Below are 25,149 nucleotides of genomic sequence, written 5' to 3' on the forward strand. Positions count from 1 at the left end.
AAACGGTTGCTCCCACAAGATTGGATCTGGATTAAAACATTGGTTTTCTAGGGTACATAATCCTTTCAAACCAGCACACCACCCAAAGCTTAATGGGAAGATTTAATTATCTCATTAAATAATATGTATTTAATAAATATGTATTAAATGCTTGGCACTGCATCCACAAATAATGAACACTCAATCAAAGGTAGCTATTTGAACCAGATACCAAGGTTCTGTTCTTAGACCCACATTTACCCCAATGTGAGCTTAACCTCCCTGTGCCTCAGTTTACCCACCATAAAATGAGGATAATCTGAGCACCCTGCACAAGGCTTTGGGAGTGACCATCAGTGTCAGCTCTATCCCCTCACCCAGGAAACCTTCCCTTCAGCCCCAGGATGGGCTAGGCCCCTCCTCTGGACTCCCAGTCCTCTGCCCTTGCTTCCATCCCTGCACATGTGACACCTAAGTAGGAATTGTTTCTGTGTCATCTCTCCCACCCACTCCAGACTGGGAGCTCCTTGGGGGTAAGAACGGGGTCTGGTTCTGCTGGTATCAGCAGAGACTGAAGAATGAAGAAATGAACAGATAAAAGAAGACCCCTTCTCACTAAGAGCTTCCCACACTCTGGGGCAGTGACCACTGTCCCCTGACTGTGTCTCTCTTTTTGCCTTAGGTCTGACCCTCGTGGGAAGATGCAGACACTCATGATACTGGTTGCCACATTGGGCACCTGCTTGAGTCTGATGGCAGCAGCTGCAGCAGCAGCAGGTGCTAACACTGCCCAGTTAGACAGCCCCAGCAGGCTGCCTGCCCACCAGCGCCAGAAGAGAGACTGGATTTGGAACCAGATGCACATAGACGAAGAGAAAAATACCTCACTCCCCCACTATGTGGGAAAGGTAAGCAGGCCCCAGGGCAGGAGACGCCATAATCAACTGGCTCATAGGACGGTGAAGGAGAAAGTGGAAATGGTGGGAAGGATAATGCTAGATATTATGGTGGTTGTAGGAGTGGAGATGATGGTTAAGAGAGATGGTAATAGTGACAGAGGGAAGGGGTGATAGATATGGTGGTGCTGGTGATAGTGAAGGGAAAGGTGATGATGGTGCTGGTGGTGCTGGTGGTGATGCTGGTGATGGGATGGATGGTGGTGGTGGTGGTGGTGGAGGTGATCACGGAGGTGATGGTGTCAGTGGTGATGGTGATAGTGTAGAGAGGGAAGAGGTGATAAAAACGGCGGTAGTGATGGTAATGGTGGTGGTGGTGATGGTGATGACGGTAATGATGGTGATGGTGGTGATGGTCATGGTGGTGGTGGTGGTGATGGTGATGGTAGGGGTGCTGGTGGTGGTGGTGATGATGGTGATGGTGATGTGGTGATGGTGATAGTGATGGTGATGATAGGGGTGCTGGTGGTGGTGGTGGTGATAGTTGTGGTGGTGGTGGTGGTGATAGTGATGGTGATGATAGGGGTGCTGGTGGTGGTGGTGGTGATAGTTGTGGTGGTGGTGGTGGTGGTGGTGATGGTGATGGTAGGGGTGCTGGTGGTGGTGGTGATGATGGTGATGGTGATGGTGATGGTGATGGTGGTGGTCTTGGTGGTGGTGGTGGTAGGGGTGCTGGTGGTGGTGGTGGTGGTGATGATGGTGATGGTTATGGTGGTGGTCGTGGTGGTGGTGGTGGTGGTGGTGGTGGTGGTGGTGATAGTGAAGGGGAAGGTGGTGATGATGGTGGTGGTGATGTGGTGGTGGTGATAGTGATGGTGATGATAGGGGTGCTGGTGGTGGTGGTGGTGATAGTGAAGGGGAAGGTGGAGATAAAGGAGGTGAACATGATCACAGAGGTGATGGCAGCAGTGGTAATGGTAGCATTGATGGCCATGTAGTGGAGGTGATGGTGAACACCATGGTTCATCTTCTCCCAGCCCTTGGCCTGTGGTCTACATATCACTAACAGAACAGCCACACCATGCACAGGCTGAGGACACCAGCATGGCCTCTGGGTTCAGGACTTGAACGGGAGCTAGCCAAGGCTGCCATTCAATTTTCCCAGCCTGAGTGGTTGGGGAAGGCTTACACAGTAAAAGCTTCGCAGCCTTCTGCAAAACTGTGTTGATGACAAAATTAATCATCCAGCCATAGCTTTTGAAACCTTGGTCTAGGACTCCGAACATCCACAAAAAACCCTTCTTTCAGACTATCTCTTACTGGATCCCTGTGACCCAACACAATGCCCCAGATTTCAAGAGATTCATAAAGAGGTGCCTGACCTAATCCTGCCCTCCAGGGCTGTGCCTGAGGCTCTAATTCTCTTCCATTCTCCTTAAAAACTTATCCATCCTAAACCCACTTTCCTATAGCTTAGAGCTAAACTGAGGGACTATTGAATTGTCCTACAAAAAATTGTTATTGATGTCAAAACCACCATTCTAGGGCAGGCCACAGTGACTCAGAGTTCTCGCCTGCCATGCTGGAGACCCGGGTTCGATTCCTGGTGCCTGCCCATGATAAAAAAAAAATCCATTCTAATTCCAAGGAATGGCCTTAGTGGTGGAATGTAGGTATTCTGAGAGTTTTCAATGACAACACTGGCTTCTTGGAATCTAAACACAGACTACGAAAGAAAAAGGATTAATGCACTGGTGAGAGGAAGCAGTACGACATGGAAACAAAATAGACACGGTCCCCACCCTCATGGAATGTGTGATCTAGAACAGGCGTCGGCAAACTTTGACTTACAGATGAAAGCTGGCCCTCTGCTTGTTTTTATAAATAAAGCTTTATTGGCACACATCCATGCCCATTTATTTTATTAATTGCTTACAACTATTGTCATGCTAGAATGGCAGCATTCAGGAGTTGTGACGGAGACTGTATGGCCAGCAAAGCTGATAATATTTACTAGCTGACCCTTTACGGAAGCAGTTTGCCAATTCTGGTCTAGCAGGGCAAGCGTACATCACACAAAGGGTGATGGGGGAGCCCTCTGGTTATAGGGAAATGGACTGGAAAGGACCTTTGAGGGGTGGGTCCAGTCTTGCCTCAGCACCAGAAACACCACAGCAAGCAAAAGAAGGTGATCAGCTGCATAATCTCCACTCACAGCCCTGCCCACAGCCAGCTGGCTGTACCCATGGGTTCCTCCACCTCCCAAGAAGGCCTAGAAAATTTAAGTCCTTCATTTCAGCAAGGCCAGTCAGCAACCTAGGCCCAGAGAGGGAAGACACTTGCCCAGAGTCACACAGCACTGCAGGAAAGCATTCCAGGAAAATGCAGGGCTCTGACTTCCAAAATAAGAACTCTGTCATAGAGGAGCAGTCATCGACCCACCTCCATCCTTGCCAGTGGGGTGATTGTGGCGTGAATCAGCCATCTAGAGGATGGCTGCCCAAGGAAAATCTGTGGGTGAGTCAGTGAGAGTCAGCGGAAAGCCGGGGCCACCTGCATCATCACAGCCCTGGTAAGGCCACATGCAGAGGCTCGCCCAGGGTCCTTGCAAGGGGCAGGAAGAGTGTCAGGCCTGCTGCCACCCACCAACAGCATTCTCTTGGCCCCTGACGTGGCACTGGGGGATGAGGGGACAGAGGAGCCAACATGCAGTCCCCACCCTGGGGAGAAACCAGAGCATTCCAAGGATCCCCTCCCAGCTCCCAAGGACGTAATCAGAGAAGGAAGTCCCTGTTTATCAAGGCGAGAAACCAGAGTCTTTGTTTACAGATCTGAATGGACAATGGGAGTGTCCCTGAGCGGACTTGTGAATACACAAATGTGGGGCAGCCTGCCTTTTGGCAGCAAAAATGCTACATCCAATGGCAGTGATATTTACATATAATATAGGGAAAGGATAGCAGAAACATACTTTCAAAAGAAATCTTAAGCAGAACTCAAAAAAATAGAGCAAAGCTGACTTGCTCCCCGTCAGCACCTCTGCCCACGGGGGCCCTAAGGCACCCACCCGGAATCACGTTTGAGAACTGCCATCTCATCTTAACCCTAAGTGGCTCACACAGGACCCCAGCCCATTCCTCCTCCCTGGATCCCAGCCCCCAAGGCTGCACGACACAGAGCTGGGGCACCTCCCCCACTCTCTCCTGTCTAGTGGATCATCACGACATCATGACCACAGAGTCTTGGGACCTCCTCACGAGCCCCTGCCCCTTGCCCACTGCAGCCCTGCTCCAAGGGGTCTCCACACCTCTAGCTGCTGCCCCAACTCTCTCCCCACCGGCCCTGCCAAGCTGCTCAAGAGAGGATCCTCCCTCTCTGTTTCCACTTCCTCACCTTCTAGATTTCTTCTCTGTGCTCTACCATCTGGCTTGTCACCCACCATCCAACTGATGCCCTGGGTCCGCCTCTGAGGCTTCAAACCTAGGTCTTGGGAGCAAGGATGGGGTTTGCACAACTCTGTGCAAGTGCTGGTTGGCATCCCGGTTTTTTTTGTCAAGTTGAATTGAATTACATTTTTCAGAAATTCTAGTCTTCTATGATGGTACCATTTTACATGCATGACATATATTCTTAGTATTCTCTGAGTCGAGGAGTTGAAAAATGGAAAGTTCAGCAATTCTAACCTTCTAATATCCCTTAACTTGTGGACCTGTCATTCATAACAACTAGCATTCACCAAGAGCCTGTACTATGCAAGTAATTTTACATATATTATTTTCTTAATCTTGTTCCTTGGGACATTAATAGGGCACGTTACAAAGAAAAGAATCCTGTGGTAATAAGGACAGGAAATCTGGAGTTAAACAAGATCACTGCAGTTCCTCACTGCCAGATCGTGCACTGGAGGTCTCCAAGAAGAGGTCACGTTATGTACCTTCCAAAGCTAAGTTGCCCAGGACCAGTGGGTGTTCAGAAACATTTGATACCCGTCTCTCCAAGGGAAAGTTTCTGATTTGTAGCATTCACCAATTTCCACGGTGTCAATGCTCCCACTATGTCTGATTTCAAGCCACCCACATGATGTCACTGATAGCAAAGATATGCATTAACACACTGTCATCTGTATTTCCATCAAACTGATCCAATAGACAAAAATAACCTAAGAGCACAGACATAGTCAAAGAGTAGAATAATTAGGAAACAATGAAGTTTGCACATATATTACTTTTGTGTGTTTCTTTTTCTTTTTTGGAGGGTGCATGGTCCAGGAATCAAACCCAGGTCTCCCGCGTGGAAGGCGTGTGTTCTAACCACTGAATTACCCGTACACCTTATCACCTTTGCTTTTAAGATGAATTATTTCATTGCAGGTTTATATAATTTAATTTTTAATAATGGCTGCATTTAACAATCAGCTCACATCAATTCCTGAGAATTTAAGGGCACCTTGTAAGCCCAGCTTCACTGACCGAGTCTCCACTGCATGGACCATTAAAAGAGACCAGTGTTCCTTAGAACTCATTTTCAAAAACGCTGCTCTGCTCCTTGGAACAACTCAACATCAAAAGTAAAAGCATCTCCATTTTACAGATGAGGTAACTACAACTCAGAGATGTTAAGTGATTTCTAAGAGGCAAAATTACGCAGGTTTATCAGCTCTAAAGTCTTTGCCTTCCACTGGCAACCAGATATTCTTTCACTTAAAAAAAAAGTTTTCTAAGCACTCCCTCTATTCCAGGCACTGGTCTAGGCACACTGAGGCACCGTCCCAGGCAACTCACCTTAAAGGGATAATGGCAGCAAGCTGGGGAAAGCAACTCATTCCTGGTCAATCAGAGGTTTTTATTAAAAACTGCATTTTCATCTTTAGATTCCCTAGTCAACGCTCACACGTGCATATACACACACGTGTGTACATAAAAACATAAGCACATATGCACACATGCATGCATGTGTGTACATGTGTATAACCTGTATACATGTATGTGTGCATATACAAATGTGCAAGCACACAGATATGCCCGATGCGCAGGCACACATGCCTACATGCACACACTCCCATGCACATGTGTGCACATTCGCACACAGGCACACAGGCACCACCACCTTTTTCTCAGCAAAAGGCACCTCTCCTTTCCTAGATCAAGTCGAGTGTGAACCGCAAGAATGCCAAGTACCTGCTCCAGGGAGAGTCCGCCGGCAAGGTCTTCCGAGTTAACGCCGACACGGGGGATGTGTATGCTTTTGAGAGGCTGGACCGGGAGAAGATCTCTGAATACCACCTCATTGCCGTCATTGTAGATAAGGACACCAACAAGAACTTGGAGTCTCCTTCCAGCTTCACCATCAAAGTTCACGACGTGAACGACAACTGGCCTGTGTTCACACGCCGGTTGTTCAATGCATCCGTGCCCGAGATGTCGACCGCAGGTATGTGCCCCATCCGTTCCTCTCCCTCTTCCCTCCCTCATCCCCAGTCTGGTGGCCCCTCATGTCAACCACCTCACTGCCTGGGGTCAGCATCCAGGGCAGCCAGGCCAGAGCCCATGTTGGCACTTTATATGACTTGGAAGAAACACTGGTCCCTAAAAACTGAATTCTGGCCTGGCCCCAGACTGAGCCCTGATCCTGATCACAGACTGAGTGCTGGTTGGGTCATGGACTGAGCCCTGATCCTGATCATGGACTGAGCCCTGATCCTTCTCATAGTCTCAATCCTGGTCGTGTCATAGACTGAGCCCTAATCCTGATCATGGACTCAGCCCTGACCCTGCTCATAGTCTGAGTCCTGGTTGGGTCACAGACTGAGCCCTGATCCTGATCATGGACTGAGCCCTGACCCTTGTCATCCCTGACCATCCAAGAATCAAACATCTCATTAATCTTTGGGCAACATCATCCACTACCTCTGATTCTCAGGACTAGCACACTATATCCCGCCACCAAGGCAAGAAGAGTTGTCTCTCGGGGCCATTTGGAGGTGTATGTGGGGGTGGGCAGGGGGAACTGTCACACCCCGGCATGTCACCAGCCTGAACCCCAGGTCTCAGGTTGTTATCACTCTTTCTTCTATCCTTACCCTAGCCTCCAGAAGGTGCCAGAACGGGGTTCCCCTCCCCTCCTTCAGTCCAGAGTCCCTGGGAAAGGTCCTGGGACCAGACCTTCCTGTCAGGGTTGGGGACCCTGGAGGTCAAGGAGATGAGAGCAGAGCTGCTCATGCCACGCATGGAAGCCCTTTTCCACTCCTGTGCTCTCACCCTTCCAGGAGAGGGGGGACAGCCCATTGCACCCCTACGTGTCTCCTGGTGACCCAACCCTCCACTCCTGCCATCATGTCCCCCATAAATGTAATTCCTGCTCTCTCTGCCCCCTTTAAGGTTAACCTGTCTGGGTCCTGCCTCTGCCAGCACTTTGTCACCTGTGCAGGCTGCTCAAAAAGCAAAGAAGTCTTTCCTCCTTCAGAGCCTGGGGGCAAAGGGGACAGGGAACAGCCTGAGTCCCTCTACCTCCTACATCCAGGAATGAGGCAAGGACCCGCAGGCACCAGGCAGTACCTCCAGGATTCTCTCTGCAGGGACTTCGGTCACCCGTGTCACAGCGGTGGACGCAGATGACCCCACGGTGGCAGACCACGCCTCTGTCATGTACCATATCCTGAAGGGGGACGATTTCGCCATTGATAATTCTGGTCTGTGTGACAACCCATCTTGGGCAGGCACCGGTTTGCGAGGTGGGGAGGGGGCATTCCAGGTACAGGTGCTGAGGGAAGTACAGCCTGACACTGGTCACCTGCCTCCAAAGGGACCACCAACCACCAAGCCACGCATCCCGAGGGGAAGTCGGTATATACACTAAGACAAGGTGGCTGGGGGGAGAAGGTGACAAGGCGGAGAAGGAAGCAGACAGATGCCCAAGACACGGACTCAAGTCCAGAGAACAAGAGCAGGGTCTTGTGACCCAAGCAGAGGAGAATGCTGACTAGCAGCTCTAGCTGCAGGTTCCGACAAACCTGGTTTCCAAACCCAGCTCTCCTACTCACCACCTCCAGAGACCTGGGGCAAGTCAATTAATCTCTGTGAGCCTTAGATTCCTTATCTTCCTTGCTTAATAGCTAGGAAGTTTGAATTAGATAATGTATGGAGAGAGCCTAGCTGACAGTAATTGTTCAATCAATGTGACAAAAAAATAAACTGTAAAGACTGAGTCCTGGGAGCAAGGCAGAACCCCACTGTTCTGGCCCCCTGGGGCACATTCTTTCAGAGGGATGGCAAATGCAGTGTGCAGGCAGACATCACCAATCCATCACAGCACTCTTCCACCTCCAGCCCAGATGTAGCCTCGTGAGCTTGCCCAGTGCAGTGCCCTGGTGGCTAGGACCAGTCTGGAAATGGACTGTCTGGTGATTAGGGCCTTGCAGGGCAGGCTGTGGAGGCAGTGGTTTGTAGATCTGTGCTTCTCAGCCCTGGGTGCACACTGGAACCCCTGGGAAGCTCTTGTGTCAGGTTCTTTCTGGGTAGGGCCTGGGCATCAGCATTTTTTAAAAGCTCCCTATGTAACGTTTGCCACTGGACACTTTGTGCAGGACTCATTTTCACAACAACCAACAACTTGGACCGGGAAAAGCAGGCCACATACGAAGTCGTGGTGGAGGCACGAGATGCCGAGGGCCTCCGGGGGGCTTCGGGCACAGCCACCGTGCTGATCACGCTGCAGGATGTCAACGACAACTTCCCCATCTTCACCCAGAGTGAGCCTCTCCCTTGGGGCCCCAGTGTGGGGTGAGGGTTGGGATGCCCCTGACTCAGTGACTTGGAGGATCTTGGGGAGGCTCTGGGGGAGAAGCCCTGAATCCCTCCCCTCCATCTCTTTCCCACCCTCTTCCTTCTGGTGGGAGGAGGGCCCCGCTTCCCACCCCCCACCACATTCCCAGAGGTCCAGCTTCCCCTGCCGTAGCCCCGCACTGGTCACAGGGAAATCACACTCCCGGCTGGATACCACCACTGTGCCCAGAACCCCCTACCTGATAGGAGCCGTCTCACCCAGAGCCCGTGGGCTATGGAAAGTTCAGGCCCTGAGAGCCAGGCCCCAGATACAAAATCCCCATGAGCCAGGGAGCTGGGGTAGAACAAAGCTCTATATCCAGAGCCTGGGCTGAGCCCTGCCCTTCTCCCCATGCTGATTCTTCCTTCTCCCTCCGTCGGCCCCCCAAAAGTTGTCCAGCAAAGTTTTTCACATCTTGGGTGAGGCTGGCAGAAACTTCAGATGCCTGTTCTCTTGCATCTTCCGGTGGTGAATGTATAATTCAGAGGCTCAGTCACCCCAAGAACGGGCTGGTTTTTCTGAAGTGGCCTGATCGTGCATGGTATAAACTCCCTGAAGGCAGGACTTGTCTCTCTTGTCAACTGATAGGTTTCCTGACCCCTAGCAAAGTGCCTGGTATACAGTAGGTGCTTAATAACTACTTGCTGGATGCACAGAGGGATGGATGGACGGACAGATAGAACAGAACCTCTTTGCCATAAGACCCAGAATGCCAGGGTATTACTGTTGTTGCTTTGCCATGCCCAATACTTACAGCAAAATGTGTCAGCAAAGTAATAAGGGACAATCACCTTTCCTATTCCATTAACCCACTGCCCTCTGGGCTTCCCTGTTTGCATCAGCCAAGTACACGTTCACGGTGCCTGAAGACATCCGCGTGGGCAGCCCCGTGGGCTCTCTATTTGTTGAGGACCCAGACGAGCCCCAGAACAGGATGACCAAGTACAGCATTGTGCAGGGCGAATACAGGGACACCTTCACCATCGAGACGGACCCCACACGCAATGAGGGCATCATCAAGCCCATGAAGGTTTGGAGGCCATGGGGTCCCAGGCAGTGTTTGGGGCTCCAAGCATGTGCACGGCCCATGCGGTGGCTGCTTCAGGGACACAGGTCACCAGGTGCATGTTCTGCCTCAGCGCAGAGTTGGCCATGTGTTCGTGGGGTTGGGGACCCTGGAGCTGGGAGGAGGAACCAGGAGGAAAAAGTCAATGTCTTGGGTCCGGTTCCTCAAGAAGCCAACCTCAAGGCAAGCACTTGGGTTTAAAGTTTACATGGGAGGCGATCCCAGGAAGTCCCAGTAGCAGTGACATGTGAAAAGAGGGAAGCTCATGAATGAGTAGGTTATCACTGTGGGCACAACGGGGGACCAATCTCCCTGAAGTCATTGGGGTGACAGTATGGGACACACCTCAAGAGCTGCAGCAGCTGCAGGTGAAGGCACTGAGTTATCTATTCACCAGCTCCCTGCAAGTGCTGCTCGTGGGCTGCTGCAAGTTTGCTAACTCCACAGACACAGGCACTTTCTAACCTGTCCTGTGCACCAGCCAGAGAGCTCTGACAAATGTACACGTACTTGCAGTAGAAAATGGGTGGCCATTGACAGTGTCTGCTGCTGACAGAATTCGTTCATCTGAACCTGGCAGAGGAGGGAGAGGTCTTGTCAGGGGAATAGGAATGACCATGGAAAGGACTGGGGGTCCTGGGCCATGGGTCACCCACCTCAAGTTGGGTCGAGCCTTTCTGCCTGAGCTACACCATTCCTCCAGTAAATCTTTCCTGAGTCGTCTGCCCCAGCCCCATGCTAGTGACTGGAGACACTAAGGAGAGAAACACCACAGTCAGTGAAGCCTTTGGCCAGCTGGGAAGATAAAGATTTTTAGCCAGTGTGATAAGTGCTATGGCAATACTATACAAGAAGCAATTATTTCCTTTATCAGGCAGGGTAGGCATGGGTTCCATGAGAATAGCTGATGGCTTCTTGAGGGATGAGTAGGAGTTTGCTAAGCAGACAAGGGCAGGAGAAGCATTGTGAGCAAAGGCATAAAGAGAAGCCATGTCCTGGGGAGCTATGGATGGAACCACTAGCCCATGACACCCTTAGCAGGACCATGGCTGTTCGATTGCATGTCCTAGAGAGCTGGACAGGGCCAGGCATGGAGACAGGGGTTCGAGAGGTGGCTGTTAGGCTGCTGATATTAAATGGGGGGCAATGGAAGACAAACAGCCCAGGCCCAGCCTCTCTCGATGATCTTTGAAACATCACTTAACCCCAGTGGGCCACAGGCTCCTATCTGTAAAAAGGGGTCATCCTAGTGCAAACTTGAAGGGCTGCTATGAAAGTCACAAGCCATGTGCTTAGCTCAGAGAAGGTGCTCACCATATTCTCCCTTCCCACAGCCCCTGGACTATGAAAACATCCAACAGTACAGCTTCACCATCGAGGCCACGGACCCCACAATCAATCTCCGCTACCTGAACAGCCCCCCACCAAAAAACACTGCCCGCGTCATCATTAACATCAAAGATGTGGATGAGCCCCCCAATTTCCAGCAGCCCTTCTACCACTTCCAGCTGCGGGAAAATCTGAAGAAGCCCCTGATCGGCTCAGTGCTCGCCACAGACCCCGACGTAGCCCAGCACAGCATTGGGTAAGAGCATGTTTGACACATTGGTGACAATGATGTGACAGTCCCTGCCGGACTGAGATAAGGGCTTGGAGAGGGAAACTGTCTTCTCCAGGCGTTCACCTGGGAATTCTCAGGGATGGGAGTAGGAGGCTGAGCTCTTCTGCTCACCCATTTAGCCAGCTGGGCACTTCCACCCAGCCTAGTCCCTGCCATCCACAACTGCCCATCACCTGCTCTACCGTGAAGGGCCTGTTCTTCGGACCACAGCTCCCATGGTCCCATCTGAGGCATGTAACAGTCAAAAGAGCAAATAGCCAGATGACACGCCCAACTCTCCTTCACTAGACATGGGTTTTTAAATTTGTCCTCCCCAAACCACAGATGCATCATGGCTTTGTGACACATCACAGCTTATTATCTTTTCTCTCTTTTTCCCTTACTGATACTCTTCACTTCTACACTCTTCTCCAGACCTCTCTCTCTCTCCTGTCTTTTCCTATCTCCCTGTAGTGTTCCCTTTACTATTTCTTGTTCACAAACCCTCTCCGTGACTGTTTGTCTGAAAATATTTTAAAGTCTTTCTCATTTTTGAAGAACAGTTTCGCCAGATAGAAAGTTCTTGGTTGGCAGCTTTACTCTGTCAGTATCTTAAATATATCGTACCACTGTCTTCTCACCTCTGTGGTTCCTGCTGAGAAATCTGCAGTCTTATCGAGCTTCCCTTGTATGTGATGGATTGCTTTTCTCTTACTGCTTTCAGAACTCTCTCTTAGGCTTTCACCTTTGACAATCTGATTAGTAAGTGTCATGGAGTTGGTCTATTTGCATCTGTATTGTTTGGGGTACTCTGCGCTTCTTGGATCTGTAACTTTATGTCTTTCATAAGAGATGGAAAATTTCCAGTGATTATTTCCTCCATTATTCTTTCTGCCTCTTTTCCCTTCTCTTCTCCTTCTGGAGCACCCATAACACATATATTCATGTGCTTCATGTTGTCATTCAATTAAACAGACTCTGCTCATATTTTTCCATTCTTTTCCCTATCTGTTGTGTGTAGGAGCTCAGACATTCTGTCCTCTAATTCACTAATCCTTTTTATTGCCTCTTCAAACCTGTTATTGTATGTCTCCTTTGTGTTTTTCATCTCTTCTATTGTGCCTTTCATTTCCACAAGTTCTGCCATTTATTTTTTCAACCTTTTGAGTTCTTCTTTATGGTCATCCAGTGTCTTCTTTATATCCTCCATGTCTTTTGCCATATCTTCTTTCAACTCTTTGATTTGACTTTTTAATTGATTTAGCATGCTTGTTTGAAAATCTTTAATTAGTTTCAACTCCTGTATCTTGTTTAAATTGTCAGTTTGTTCCTTTGACTGGGCCATATCTTCATTTTTCCTAGTGTGACTCCTAATTTTTTGCTGGTGTTCAGGCAGCTGATTTCCTAGATTAGTTTATTCTGAAGTTCATTTCCAGTCTTTTGTCTAAGGTTTTCTTCTTAGTTGACTTTGTTCTCTATCTGTTCTTTGATATTCAGGTCAGCATATTCTATACCTCTAGCATAGCTTCTGTTTAACTGCTCCGAATTTTTCAGCTCTTTGTTTTCCTGGTTCTTGTGGTCTCTGTCCTCGGTCACTTCCCCAAAACGGATGCCCCCAGAGGCCTGCCTCAGTAGGCACTAGGCATCACAGCAAGGTCTCTATGGGTAAAACAAGTCTGCAGGGTCCCCAAGGTGCTGTTTTTTCACTGGCCCATGAGACTTGGGCTTATTTTAAGTCACTTCTTTAACAGTTGGGTCACCCATATTTCTCAGATGACACAAGGGCAGATTCTTGTACAGAGGTCCTAGAGCAGTCCCAATGGTTCAGATATATCTTCCGGAGGGCATCTGAAAAAGCCCCTCAGTTTTCTTGCACTCTCTATCCTGACAAGCTGATGGTGCTGTTTGACAACTTAATCACCCTCAGAGGCTGCCTACCTCGTAGCTCAGGCTACCTCTGACCAGAAGGGGCCGGAATTGCAGTTTTCCTGTGCCCTCGCTTTGCTGGTCAAAATCTGGCTCAATGTGGGGCTGTATCCTCCACCTTATGTGTGGCAGAAGATTCCCCCTGCTGACTTAGTATTCGGCTGATCACCGAGCAAGGATCAGACCATCGGCTGCTGTTTCTTTCAGGGTTGGGGCAATGGCTTTTGGACCAGGGTTGGAAAATAGAATCCATGTCCACATTTTCTCAGACTCTATTCCTCGCTGACCTGAATCTTGAGATGCCCTCCCCTGTCCCCTGGGTGTGCAAATGCCAGGGGTCTGTCTCACTATTGTGAGAGAATTTATGTCCTTCTCTAGTCTCTATCTCCCTCCAGAGCTCTGAAGAATTCAGAATTGTCCTTTTTTATCATTAAATCCCTGGGGAGAGATTTTCAGTAGCTGCTTACATTGCCATTTTGATGATGTCCCCCAGAGTTTTGCTTTTTAATCCAGCCTGAGATGTTTTGTGTTTAACCTAGTTTTCATCATAACATACATTTGATTTTACTGTTTTTAACTTGTTTTCCATTTTCCATTTCTCAGACTTAATGGATGTTTTCTTTCCACCCATCTTGGTTATACAATTTCTTTTTTTCTCTTAGAGATTTAGATGGAGTACTGTTATTCTTACTTTTACCAATGGGATTTACTTCCAACTGTAAAATCTATTTTTTCCTGAATCTATATTTTCTAGTTACAAATATTATACGTACAAAAAAACATTTCTTTCCTATGTATCAATATATAGAAACCTACAGGTTAATTTTAATTCATTCCAAACGAGGGTTTGACTTTATATTGAGACATTTGTTAGTTAGCTGGAGTAATTGTTCAAAAACCTTTTGTCAGGAACCAACGTTGTGGGTGATAAACTTTCTGAGCTATAACGTATCTAGAGATTTTTGTTTCTTTATTTTGCCTTCTTATATTAAGAACACCTGGATGTGCTAATATAATCCTTACAACCCAGGTACTTCCCTTCAAAGATACTATCAATGTTTTCCAGCAGCTAATTTTGTGGGGACTGAATCTAATTTCTCTTTTTGTATAAGGAATTTTTTCTTGCCTGCATTCTTTTCAGTTTCTTCACATAGCTTTGAAATTCAAATTTACATCGGGATATGCCTAAATATGAATTATGGATCTCTTTTAAAATTATGCCTGATATCAATGACCTCTTCTAATCAGTACATTTGGGCCATTCTTCAGATCAGGAATATTTTCTTTTATTATATCTTTCATTATTTCTTCTGTTCAACTTGTTCTGGAATTTTCCTCAGTAGTAGAAAACACCTATTTTTCCACTATATGTATAAATAAATATATATTCCTCTCTCTGTTTCTTATCTTGATATTTTTTTTCCTGACCTCTGGAAGAACTCTTCAAATCTTTCTTCACAAATTTAATTTCCTTTCAACTACTTCTGACCTTTCTCAGCTCCTTTTTTTTTTTTTTTCCTAATTTCTCCTTGGCCAATAATCTCTTCATTCATCAGATAAGTGGCATCAGTTGATCATGGGGTCACCGGCCTTAGCCCACCAGGGATACTGATGGGCTCTCAGACACCATCAATCCCAGGATGACAACAGCACTAAGACAGAAAGGATGCTCTCTCCATCCTAGACCCCTCTGTGTGGAGACGGGGGTTTCTCATTGTGCTGGGTAGCAAAGGACCGCGGGCCAGCAACAGGAAGAAGGATGGAGAGGGATGCAGGAGATGGATCCAAAGGGCCTTTTCTGTCATGCTGAGGAGTTTGGACCCCAGCAAAGGACCATGGAAAGCTATGAAACCCTTACCCTCTCCCCTGGACAGATACTCCATCCGCAGGACCAGTGACAAGGGCCAGTTCTTCCAAATAAACAAACAGGGGAACATTCACAATGAGAAAGAACTCGACAGAGAAACCTACCCCTGGTATAACCTGACCGTGGAGGCCAAGGAACTGGATTCCAAAGGTGAGTGGCCCCACCACCCAGGGAACCTGGGCATTTCTCCTTTTCATTCATTCTTTCAAAACTGACATCATCTATCATTTTAGGTCCCTGGCGGTATTGTAAGCACCTGCTGAAACTATGGAGCTTCCATACCCAAATGGGGTCTTTGGACCAATAGCATTTACTAGAAGTATATATTCTCAGGTCCCACCCCCAGACTAAATCACAATTTCATTATAGTTTGAGAAGCACTGTGATAAAGCAGACTACCCAGATGCCCCAGTGATGTGAATCAACTAAATCATCTATTTTCTTTTAATGTGAAAATAAGTTTTAATTTTTGGGGCATAAATGCCCAAGAGTGCAGTTGTTGGGCCATATGCTAAGACTCCTTTTAACTTTAAAAGGAATTGCCAAATTGTTTTTTCAGAGTGCCAGTACTATTTTATACTCCCAACAGTGATATATAAGAGATTCAATTTCTCAGCATCCTAACCAGCACTTGTGTGACCACTATTTTTTATTGTAGCCATTCTGACAGGTGTGGAATGTAGAGTGATATTGCACTGTGGTATTTGTCTGTATTTCTCTAGTGGCTAAGGCTGAACATCTCATTTGCATATTTTCTACCTGCATACTGTTTTCAGTGAAATGTCTGTACATCTCTTTTGCCCATTTTCTAACTGGATTGTCTGTTTACGAGAGTTCTTTATATATTCTAGATACAAGTCCTTTGTCAGATAAGTGATTTGCAAATATTTTCTTCCAATCTATAACGTATATTTTCAAACTCTTAACAAGGTCTTTTACAAAGCAAAATAAATCACCTATTAAACACACAGTTCTCAGGTCCCTCCCTGGAGGCTTGGCTCAGAGATCCTGAGATGAGGCCAAGGGATGTGCATTTAACAAGTGTGTCATGATTCTTATTTTCATGGATGTTTGTAAAATGCTGCGTTGCGGGGGGGGGGGGGTCTTTATGCTCTAGTGAGCAGGGTGGATTCAAAATCTGAAGCAGATCCAACCCTGAGATGGTTAGGCTCTCCGGCATTTGGTTTTACTTCAGCCAGAGGGAGGGGCAGGTGTTAGAGTTTTGCATCCTTTACCTACAGGAGAAAAATCCCAAGAACTCTCTGGGAGAAGGATTAATATTCACATTTTGCCCAGAGAGGGGGTGGCTTGGACGAGGCCGCACAGGGGTTACTTGCTTCCTGCTGCGCCCACCCAGACTCTCACTTCTCCCACCATGGCAGCTGTACCCCAACCTCGCTGGACTCCCACATATTTCCCAGATCAGCCTGTGCCCCTTTCTTTCCCACCTAATCTCATTCATAGAATTTGTGTTAACTTTAAAATCAATAAATGTTCATTTGAAAAACTGGGAGATACAGAAAAGAAGGAGATAATTATCTTTCCATAATGTCACCACCAAGAGACAACTGCGGTTAGCATTTTAGTGTCTTTTTTCTATATATATTCTTACAGTTTTTCTATACATATTTATAATACTTATATAAAATATCACACTCTGCATTTTTACTCAACCTCATTCCATGACCATTTTCCCATGGCATTGAAATGCCTTCATGTGGGCACTGTAAAGAGTCACACATAGTCCATACTTTTAAATAGATGTAACTTGTTAACTCAACCTCTTAGTTCTTTACTTTTTAACTTTTGTAAGCAATGCTTCAGTAAACCTTGTGCTTGAGGCTTTACCTCCCCCTCTTCCACGCCCCTTTCAGCCAGTCCATAGTCCCTCTTCCGGCAAAAAAGGGCCTCTACTGGGCAGCCCTCCAGGATTCCCTATCCTCAGGGCTGGCGTCACCTGAGCCACTGTGGTGAAGGTCCTTTTACTTGGTAGGGGTCTCCACGGGCAAGGAATCCATTGTGCAGGTCCACATCGAAGTCCTGGATGAAAATGACAATGCCCCAGAGTTTGCCCAGCCCTACGAGCCAAAAGTGTGTGAGAACGCTGTCCCCGGCAAGGTGAGTATGGCTCAGGTAGGAAGGTGTGTGCCATGCTTCTGCCCCTCAGCCCTCTTCACTGACAGTCACCTGGAGTCCCATGCTTAAAGTGGCCTGCACAACAGCCTCGAGGAATGGCTACATTATCCCCGTTTTACAGATGGAGAAACTGAGGCTCAGAGAGAACCTGTGGAGAGTGGATGGGGGGTAGGGACAGCTAGTAGAAAGTGGCTCTGCAGAGACCACTGAGGTCAGAGCTGCAGGTGAGAGGCAGCCCCGATGAGGGCTCAACCCCAGGTCTCGAGCACCGGCCCCCAGGCCTCCCCAATGCCACCACTGATGGCCACCTTCTGACTCGTTCCAGCTGGTCGTGCGCGTCTCGGCAATAGACAAGGACATAACGCCGCGCGACGTGAAGTTGCGGTTCTCCCTGGGCACTGAGGACAGCAACTTCACCCTCACGAATAATCACGGTGAGCATCAGAGAAGTCAGCCTGGAGTTTAGGGGGGCCGGGAAGTGTGTGGGGGGGGCCAGGCCAACAGATCAGGGCTGGGTCCTCAGTGGGGTTCATGAGTTACAGGATATGTTGTACGACACACGCTGCACACTTTACTGGTCAGTGCCGCCCTGGCCAAACTGCCACAGACACTGAGGTCAGTGAGGGGGACAGGGTGGGGGCGGGGAACTCCCCGGAGATTCTTCAGTGCACGAAACCCCTCTATTAGACACTGACTGGAGTTGGGGGCGAGGGGCAATATTTGGGCCAAAGCACCCTTCCAATTCCAGACTGCCCAGGATATCCTGAGTCACACCCACAACCATTCTCTGTACCTCAGGGAGCATCTGCACTGTCTCTACAGTTGTAAAACTCTTCTGTAATGATGGATTTTCAGAGACAGCAGAAATACCCTCAGAAGTTAGTCCAATGCTAAATGACATTTTAAGGCTTTATTTTCCCCCTGATTACTTGTCAAAGCAATACAGTAATTAATTGAATCAAAAGAGAATGTGCCTGTAATTATTGGAGTGAGGTTCGAGGTTAGGGAAGGAGAAGGGGTCAGGCATCTCAGTGGCCTACAGAAACAGAAAGCATGAATTTCACATTCCCACCCAGCCATTCTTAGAGACTGGCTCAAAGCAGCTCCCCCACCCCACCCCCAAAGGAGAAACAGGCCTGTGCCCAGATGGCTGAAACGTGAAACAGAGGATGCACAGGGCATAGACGCAGCCCAGGCCGCACATGGTCTGGGACAGTCAGGGAGGGCTCCCTGGAGGAGGCAGCCTCTGCTGTCTGTGTGGCCGAAGGGGCGGCTTCCCGAGCAAAGCCTAACTCTGCGGCCTCGGCGTTTCCAGACAATACGGCCAACATCACCGTCAAGTACGGGCAGTTCGACCGGGAACGAGCCAAGGTCCACCTCCTGCCAGTGCTCATCTCGGACAACGGGAGGCCCAGCCTCACAGGCACCAACACCCTGGCCGTGACCGTGTGCAAGTGTGACGAGCACGGCGAGTTCACTTTCTGCGAAGAGGCGGCCACCCAAGTGGGCGTCAGCATCCAGGCGCTGGTGGCCATCTTCCTTTGCATCCTCACCATCACCGGTCAGTGCAGGGTCCCGTGGGGACAGGGAGCCTGGAGGCTTCACAGGCAGGGAAGGGGCCTGGGATCCAGTCCCATCCCTGCTCTGGTCCCCTGGGCAGCTCCGGGCCAGGACCCACCCTAGGCCTCAGGGCTCCATGTTTAGAATAAGGGACACATCTCCATCTCCCTTGAGGCCAAAGGGGGAGGGTGGGAGGAGGAGGGGGCAAGGCTCACCAAGCCAGGTCCACTTTAAAATACCCTGCACACCATTCATTCCTTTAGCTCATGTATTCTGAACCCATAGTGTGTGCCAGGCACTGTCTTAGGCACTTATTTGCGTAAGACCTATTTTGTAAAAGGAGGAGTCCATTCTAAAGTGGAAAGTTTAAAGATAGCTCTTTCAGATTGTTTCCATGAGCTTTTTTTCCCTTTATAGGATTCCTCCAGCTTTGTTATTTCCTTTCTTCTTGTTTGGACCCCAGAAAGTTTAAGAGCATTTTAACCCTTGCCTCAGTTTGGGTTCCCCAGGAAACAGACTGTAGGAGAAGGATTTGGGGAGCACCATGAGCCTGAGGGAGTGAGACAGAGCTGGGAGGTGCGAGGGAAGGACCCTGGGGGGCGGTGCAGAACTCACCTCTCCACCCCCCCAGCCCATGTTTATCCACCAACTCCCATCAGTCCAGGGCTCTAAATTCTCCTGCACTTCATATGCCATGAGAGGGTCAGGACTGACCTTCAGGCCTCAGGTGGTTGGACATCACCCAGTGCACACAAAGATGAGGCCCATGGTGGGGGGGGAGGGCACCCACACCTGCTCCAGGCCTTTTCTGCCAAGGGGTCCCCAACAGGCTCCCTGCATGTTCCCCCTTCAGGGGCTCCTGCCACAGAGCCCAGGCCCAGATAATTCCCCTTTTAATAATAATTCATAATAATAACAGCATTGCTCTCACACAGGTGGAAATGCATTTAACTGCATAATCCCTTTACACGATAAACAGAGCAGAAAAATCATGTTTCCATTTTACAGACGTAGAAACTAAGGGTCAGAGAGGGCGTCTCCCCTGGGTGTCTGCTTCACTTATTTATGTATGTAACAGTGCGTTCAGTAACTCGAGGCTGGAAGGACCCAGGCCAAGGGGAGGTCGGAACCTAATTCTAGGCGCTTTCTGCCCCACACCACCCCCTGATGGTGAAGCTCTGAGCCTCAGTCTCCCTAACTGTAAAAGAGGGATAACGATCCCCACCTTGCGTGATATAACAGGACAACATGCCCAGATCCGTGCTGGGCAACGCCCAGTAGGTGCTCCAGGGGGCGGCTGCGGCTGCCGCCGTGGATACCATCTCCACCAGCACCACGGAAGGGCTGCAATCTTTCAGCTCAAATTCCATCCACCCTCTCTTTCCCCATACCCACGCCCGGGCCAAGAGCGGGCTGGGGACCCTGAGCACCGAGCTGTGGCGTGAGGGCCGGGACCAAACCAAACCTTCAGTGTGGTCCGGGTCCCGGCCGTGGCATGGGGGGTCCGGGCCGGCGCGGGAATCCGAGGGGGGCGGGGGGGGGGGTGGAGGCTGCAGATGAGCTTCGCGGGGGGGCCCTTGCACCATCGGTTCTGCACCCCCGCCCCGCAGTGATCACCCTCCTCATCGTCCTGCGGCGGCGGCTCCGGAAGCAGGCCCGCGCCCACGGCAAGAGCGTGCCCGAGATCCACGAGCAGCTGGTCACCTACGACGAGGAGGGCGGCGGCGAGATGGACACCACCAGCTACGACGTGTCGGTGCTCAACTCGGCGCGGCGCGGCGAGGCCAAGTCCCCGCGGCCCGGCCCCGAGGCCCGGCCCGCCCTCTACGCGCAGGTGCAGAAGCCGCCGCGCCTGGGCCCCGGCGCGCACCGGCCCGGGGAGATGGCGGCCATGATCGAGGTGAAGAAGGACGAGGCCGACCACGACGGCGGCGGGCCCCCCTACGACACGCTGCACATCTACGGCTACGAGGGCGCCGAGTCCATCGCCGAGTCCCTCAGCTCCCTGGGCACCGACTCGTCCGACTCGGACGTCGACTACGACTTCCTCAATGACTGGGGGCCCAGGTTCAAGATGCTGGCCCAGCTGTACGGCTCGGACCCCCGGGAGGAGCTGGGGTACTAGGGGGCCGCCGCCCTCGGGGCCTGGGGACCCAGACCGTTGCCTCCCAGGCCGCCAGAAGCCAGGCACGAGGCCCTCGAGGTGTGGCCTGGAGGCCCCCAGCCCAGCACCTCTTCCTCGTGGAACCCACGAACCGCCCCACCCACCCCCCCAGGGTTGCGAAATCTAGGTCCCTGAAATGGCCCGAAATGCGTTTCAGTGATCACTAACCCCCACGGGCTGGAAAACTCAGGTTAGTGTTCTGACTGGGCTTGGGAATTGCCACAAGCCTGTTACACACACACACACACACACACACACACACACACTCTGCCACAAGCCTGTTACAGACACAAACACGTACACACACATACAGCCCCCCACCCCACCCGCCTAACTCAGGGGCTTCCTCTGGCTCCTCAAAGCTGCAAGCAAAGCAGCTTGTGCTCAACAGCCAGAGTCTTCCCCTGAGGTCCCCAAACCCACTGGTGAAGCCACAGCAGTCCTGGGGCCTGGAGGCAAAGAACTGGAGGGGACAGCATGAGCTGAGGGTGGAGGTGATGGTGGAGGCGGGACTGTGCAGCCCAGCCCCAAGGGAGACTGAGGCTTCCAGCGCACCTGTGTCCAGGAGCCCCAGCCCCTCCCGGCCTCCTCGGACCCTCCCAAGTCCCCCCTCCCACCCTGCCACACCGCACCCTCCAGCCCCTCCCCAAGCCTGCCAGGGTTCCTGGAGGAAGGGCCCACTTGGCAGCTCTGACCTCCGGTCCTGAGATGACCCAGCTGGCCTGCCACTGCTGTACTGAGCGTTGACCAGTTGAGCCAGATTCAGGGAAATGGCTTGTTGAACTTTGAAGCAACTGTGAATTTGTCCTGGAGGAAACAGTGGAGACCAAGTGTGACAGATTACAGGGCGAGGGCCACCTCCATGCCCGTCACCTCCAGAGAGGACCTGGAGGATCAGCAGCTGGAACCCCTAATGACACTCACCGACACCCCTCCAGTCCCGCCGGATCGTCCTGGCATAGAAAACGCTCCCCAGCTCTGTCTCCCCTCATCACTGGCTCACTCTCTCCTTTCTATCCCCGGCTCTCCATGTCTGTGTCTCTGCCTGTGGTTCTCGACCTCCACCTCTCAGGCCTCTTCACTCTTTCTCTCTCTCCATCTCTCTCTCCTCACCTCTTGACTTGGAGGAGCCTAGGATGTGGCTCACAGCAACTCTGGTCAATGCCCAAACCCAAGTACAGCTGCAGCATGGAGCCATGGCAGCTGCCTTTGCACCTCATTGTTGCCACATCTCAGGGAAGTCTGGCAGGACCCCACCACTCCGGCTCCGCTCCCCACGGAAGACGAGGCCTCTGCCCACCCCAGCCCTGCAGTCACCTGTGCATCTCCCACACTCAGCCACGTATGGAACGTTCCACTGCGAACATGCCTTGGGAAAGTGGCATCAATTGAGAAAGAGTGTGGGCAGTGAAGGAAGTGTAACCTCCAGCTCACTCCTCGTGGACCGAGTCCCCCTCTGGGCAGAGCCCCAGCGGCCACACCCCACACGCAGCAGGGGATTGTAGATAGCACTGATTTTTTTTAAACCAAAAATTAGTGGTTTTTTTAATGTTGATGTTTTAAATTAATTTTTATATACCAACCACCAAGCAGTGATTAGTTTTTCATAATGACGTTTTTTACTAATAATACTTACAAAGTTTCTAGCTCTCACAAACATTTAGAATAAGGACTTTTTGTATAATAAACAGGTTGCTTTTTAGGTTAACAATTTTAATTCAGGTTTTTTTTAAGCTGGGTAAACAAATTCCTGTAACCTTCTATTTCCTATCACTGTAGTAATTTCTTTAGAGATACTGATTATATATTGGCCACAATGGTGCATGGGACGTACTGTAATTTTTTTTTATACCTAAATAAAGAAAAACCTGGAAAGCTTTCCATGTCTGTGACATTAAATCAAAGCACCACAGAGCTGAAAGAACCTATGTGAAATACACACACACATACAGTCACATACACACCGACACAAAGACACACACTGCTGCCACCACTGCCATCATCAAAAGAACTCAGAAGGCAAGAGGCATTTGCAGTCAAGATTTCAGAGACATTCACCACAGGAAAGGGAGTGGAACCCAGAAAAACAAAGGACCCCCTATTCCAGCCCCCTCTGCCCCTGAAGCCCCATACTTTCACCAATCTGTACATGTCCCCGTCCCTGCCCTTACTCTACACAACAGGCAGGACCTCTGGAAGCGGGGGCTGCAACACCAATTTCCACTTGGCAAATGAGAAACCAGGGGATGAGACCCATCAGTGACGAGGAAGGAAATCAAGCTCCAATTAACCAGTTGACAAGAGTGACAACCGGTTGACAACAGCAGCTGGCACCTTATTGGGTTATGGGCCCCAGCTCCTGGGGTCCCTGTAGGAAATCCTCACAATCAAAATGAGAACAAAAGGCCTCCTCGCCAGACACAGATCTTGAGTTGGGAGGCAGTGGATGGAGCCCACTTCAGCACAGCCTCTGCTCCTCCACCCCCACCAGCAGGATCTCCCCGGCAGTGCGGCCCCTGCCCTGGACAAACACAGCTTCTTTCCCTTTTGATTTCTTTTGGGATCCATTAGTTATTTAGGAATGTGTTGTTTAATTTTCACATCCTTGGAAATTTTCCAAATTCCCTTCTGTTATTGATTTCTAATTTCATTCCATCGTGGTTCGAGAACGCACAAAGTATGAGGTCAGTCCTCTTACATTTATTGAGTCTTGTTTATAGCCTAATCTATGGTCTGTCGTGGAGAATATTTGTACTCTTTGTCACATGTGGCCACTGAAGACTGTGCTTGGTAGCGGTCAGCTAATGATTGGACAGAGGTTTCCTTAAATGCCTGAAATCAAAAAGCCTTTTTGGCCTTTGCCAAGGAGACTTTAAGGCTCAGACAGGCGGTTTACAACTCAGCCTGCACCTTCACTGCCTGCTTGGGCAAAACCTCAAGGACAGCCGGAGGTGAGAGCTTAGAATCTTTCCAGGTTTTTCCTGGGCATGTACCCAGCTCTGCACATGTGCTTAGCCTTCTAGAGTCCCAGGAATACATCAAAGCTTTTCAAAGCCCCCTATGGACCGCTCATTCCCCAGGTTTTCTTTTTAAGATTTTTGGTCAGTTTCTTGTTTGCCCCAACTGTTAGCACCTCAGGCACTGTAATGTTAAACAACTGTCACTAATAATTTTCAACAAATGCCCCCAGTGCCTAAGCTGTTCACACTGCGTGAGCTCCAAGTCAGATCAAATAACAGGCTTGTCAGTGGGGCCTTCCAGCCACCAGCAGGTCAAATAATGACAGTTGTTTGGGAATTGAGATCCCCTCCCCCAGCGACTCACTATGGTTGCAGGGCTGCTGGGTTTCAAGGCTACTCCAGAGCAGGGAAAAATGGAATGTGACTAGGGCAAGTTAAAATATCACAAAATTCCATGTACTCACCAAGATTTAGCCATTTTTCTTGAATAAACACTCCCTAATTTGGTTAATTTCCAGAGTTCTGGAATAGTTAATCTTGACAATTTTGGCCACTGTTCTCATTGCTTTTATGGAGAAAAGGAGTTTTCCAAGGTCCCGTCTGAAGTGTCTGCTCCCCCAAACCCTACTGTCCATGAGATGTCTGCTACCTCCTCCTCCTAGAAGCCCTCCACGCCCCTGAGTCATCTTCTGATAAGACAGTCCCTGGCCCTCCACCCCCTGAATGGAGCCTGACTCTGGGCTCTTAGTCCCCCTGACCACCTCTACTCTTTGGCTCCTGTTTGCCCTGAGACAAGGAGGAGCAGCCCTCATGCCACCCAAGGCTGGACACTGGGTTTGGAGACTTCAGCAGACACCAAGAGAGAGCACAAGATAGGCTCCCTGGAATCTGCTGACCACACTGGTAAGCAAAGTGAGACCCAAAAGAAGAGTGCCTCGGGACCAGGGCCACACAGCAAGTTAAAGGAAGAGTCAGGGCTGGAACCGGCCTCCTGCCTCCCAGGAGAATGCGCATCTGCTGGAAACAGACCAGCTCGAGGGGGGGGGGGGGTTCTCCACGCTCCTGGGTTAAGGCTGGAGGTTGGACCAGGAAATACCTCCCGTGCCAATTGCGCTGGTCGATGGGGAAAATGAACGCCAGAGGGCGCCCTGCGTCAACTGATGCTCATTACTTA

General features: G+C 49.9%; 1 protein-coding gene across 4 annotated transcripts in view; it reads left to right on the forward strand.

The window, feature by feature from the left end:
- Positions 1-22,894, forward strand: part of CDH5 (cadherin 5) — a 39,974-nt gene extending 17,080 nt beyond the window's left edge. For all 4 annotated transcript variants that reach the window (XM_077132629.1, XM_077132630.1, XM_077132628.1 and 1 more), the window contains 11 exons: positions 662-887; positions 6,017-6,305; positions 7,450-7,563; positions 8,458-8,622; positions 9,539-9,726; positions 11,097-11,347; positions 15,163-15,305; positions 17,149-17,273; positions 17,617-17,725; positions 18,607-18,852; positions 20,462-22,894. In XM_077132629.1, the coding sequence (XP_076988744.1) occupies positions 681-887; positions 6,017-6,305; positions 7,450-7,563; positions 8,458-8,622; positions 9,539-9,726; positions 11,097-11,347; positions 15,163-15,305; positions 17,149-17,273; positions 17,617-17,725; positions 18,607-18,852; positions 20,462-20,976 (2,352 nt within the window). In that variant the 5' untranslated portion in view covers positions 662-680 and the 3' untranslated portion in view covers positions 20,977-22,894. The remainder of the gene's footprint in view (positions 1-661; positions 888-6,016; positions 6,306-7,449; positions 7,564-8,457; positions 8,623-9,538; positions 9,727-11,096; positions 11,348-15,162; positions 15,306-17,148; positions 17,274-17,616; positions 17,726-18,606; positions 18,853-20,461) is intronic.
- Positions 22,895-25,149: the final 2,255 nt, after the last annotated feature.

Source organism: Tamandua tetradactyla, chromosome 16 (genome assembly GCF_023851605.1).
Source record: "Tamandua tetradactyla isolate mTamTet1 chromosome 16, mTamTet1.pri, whole genome shotgun sequence".
Classification (NCBI taxonomy): domain Eukaryota; kingdom Metazoa; phylum Chordata; class Mammalia; order Pilosa; family Myrmecophagidae; genus Tamandua; species Tamandua tetradactyla.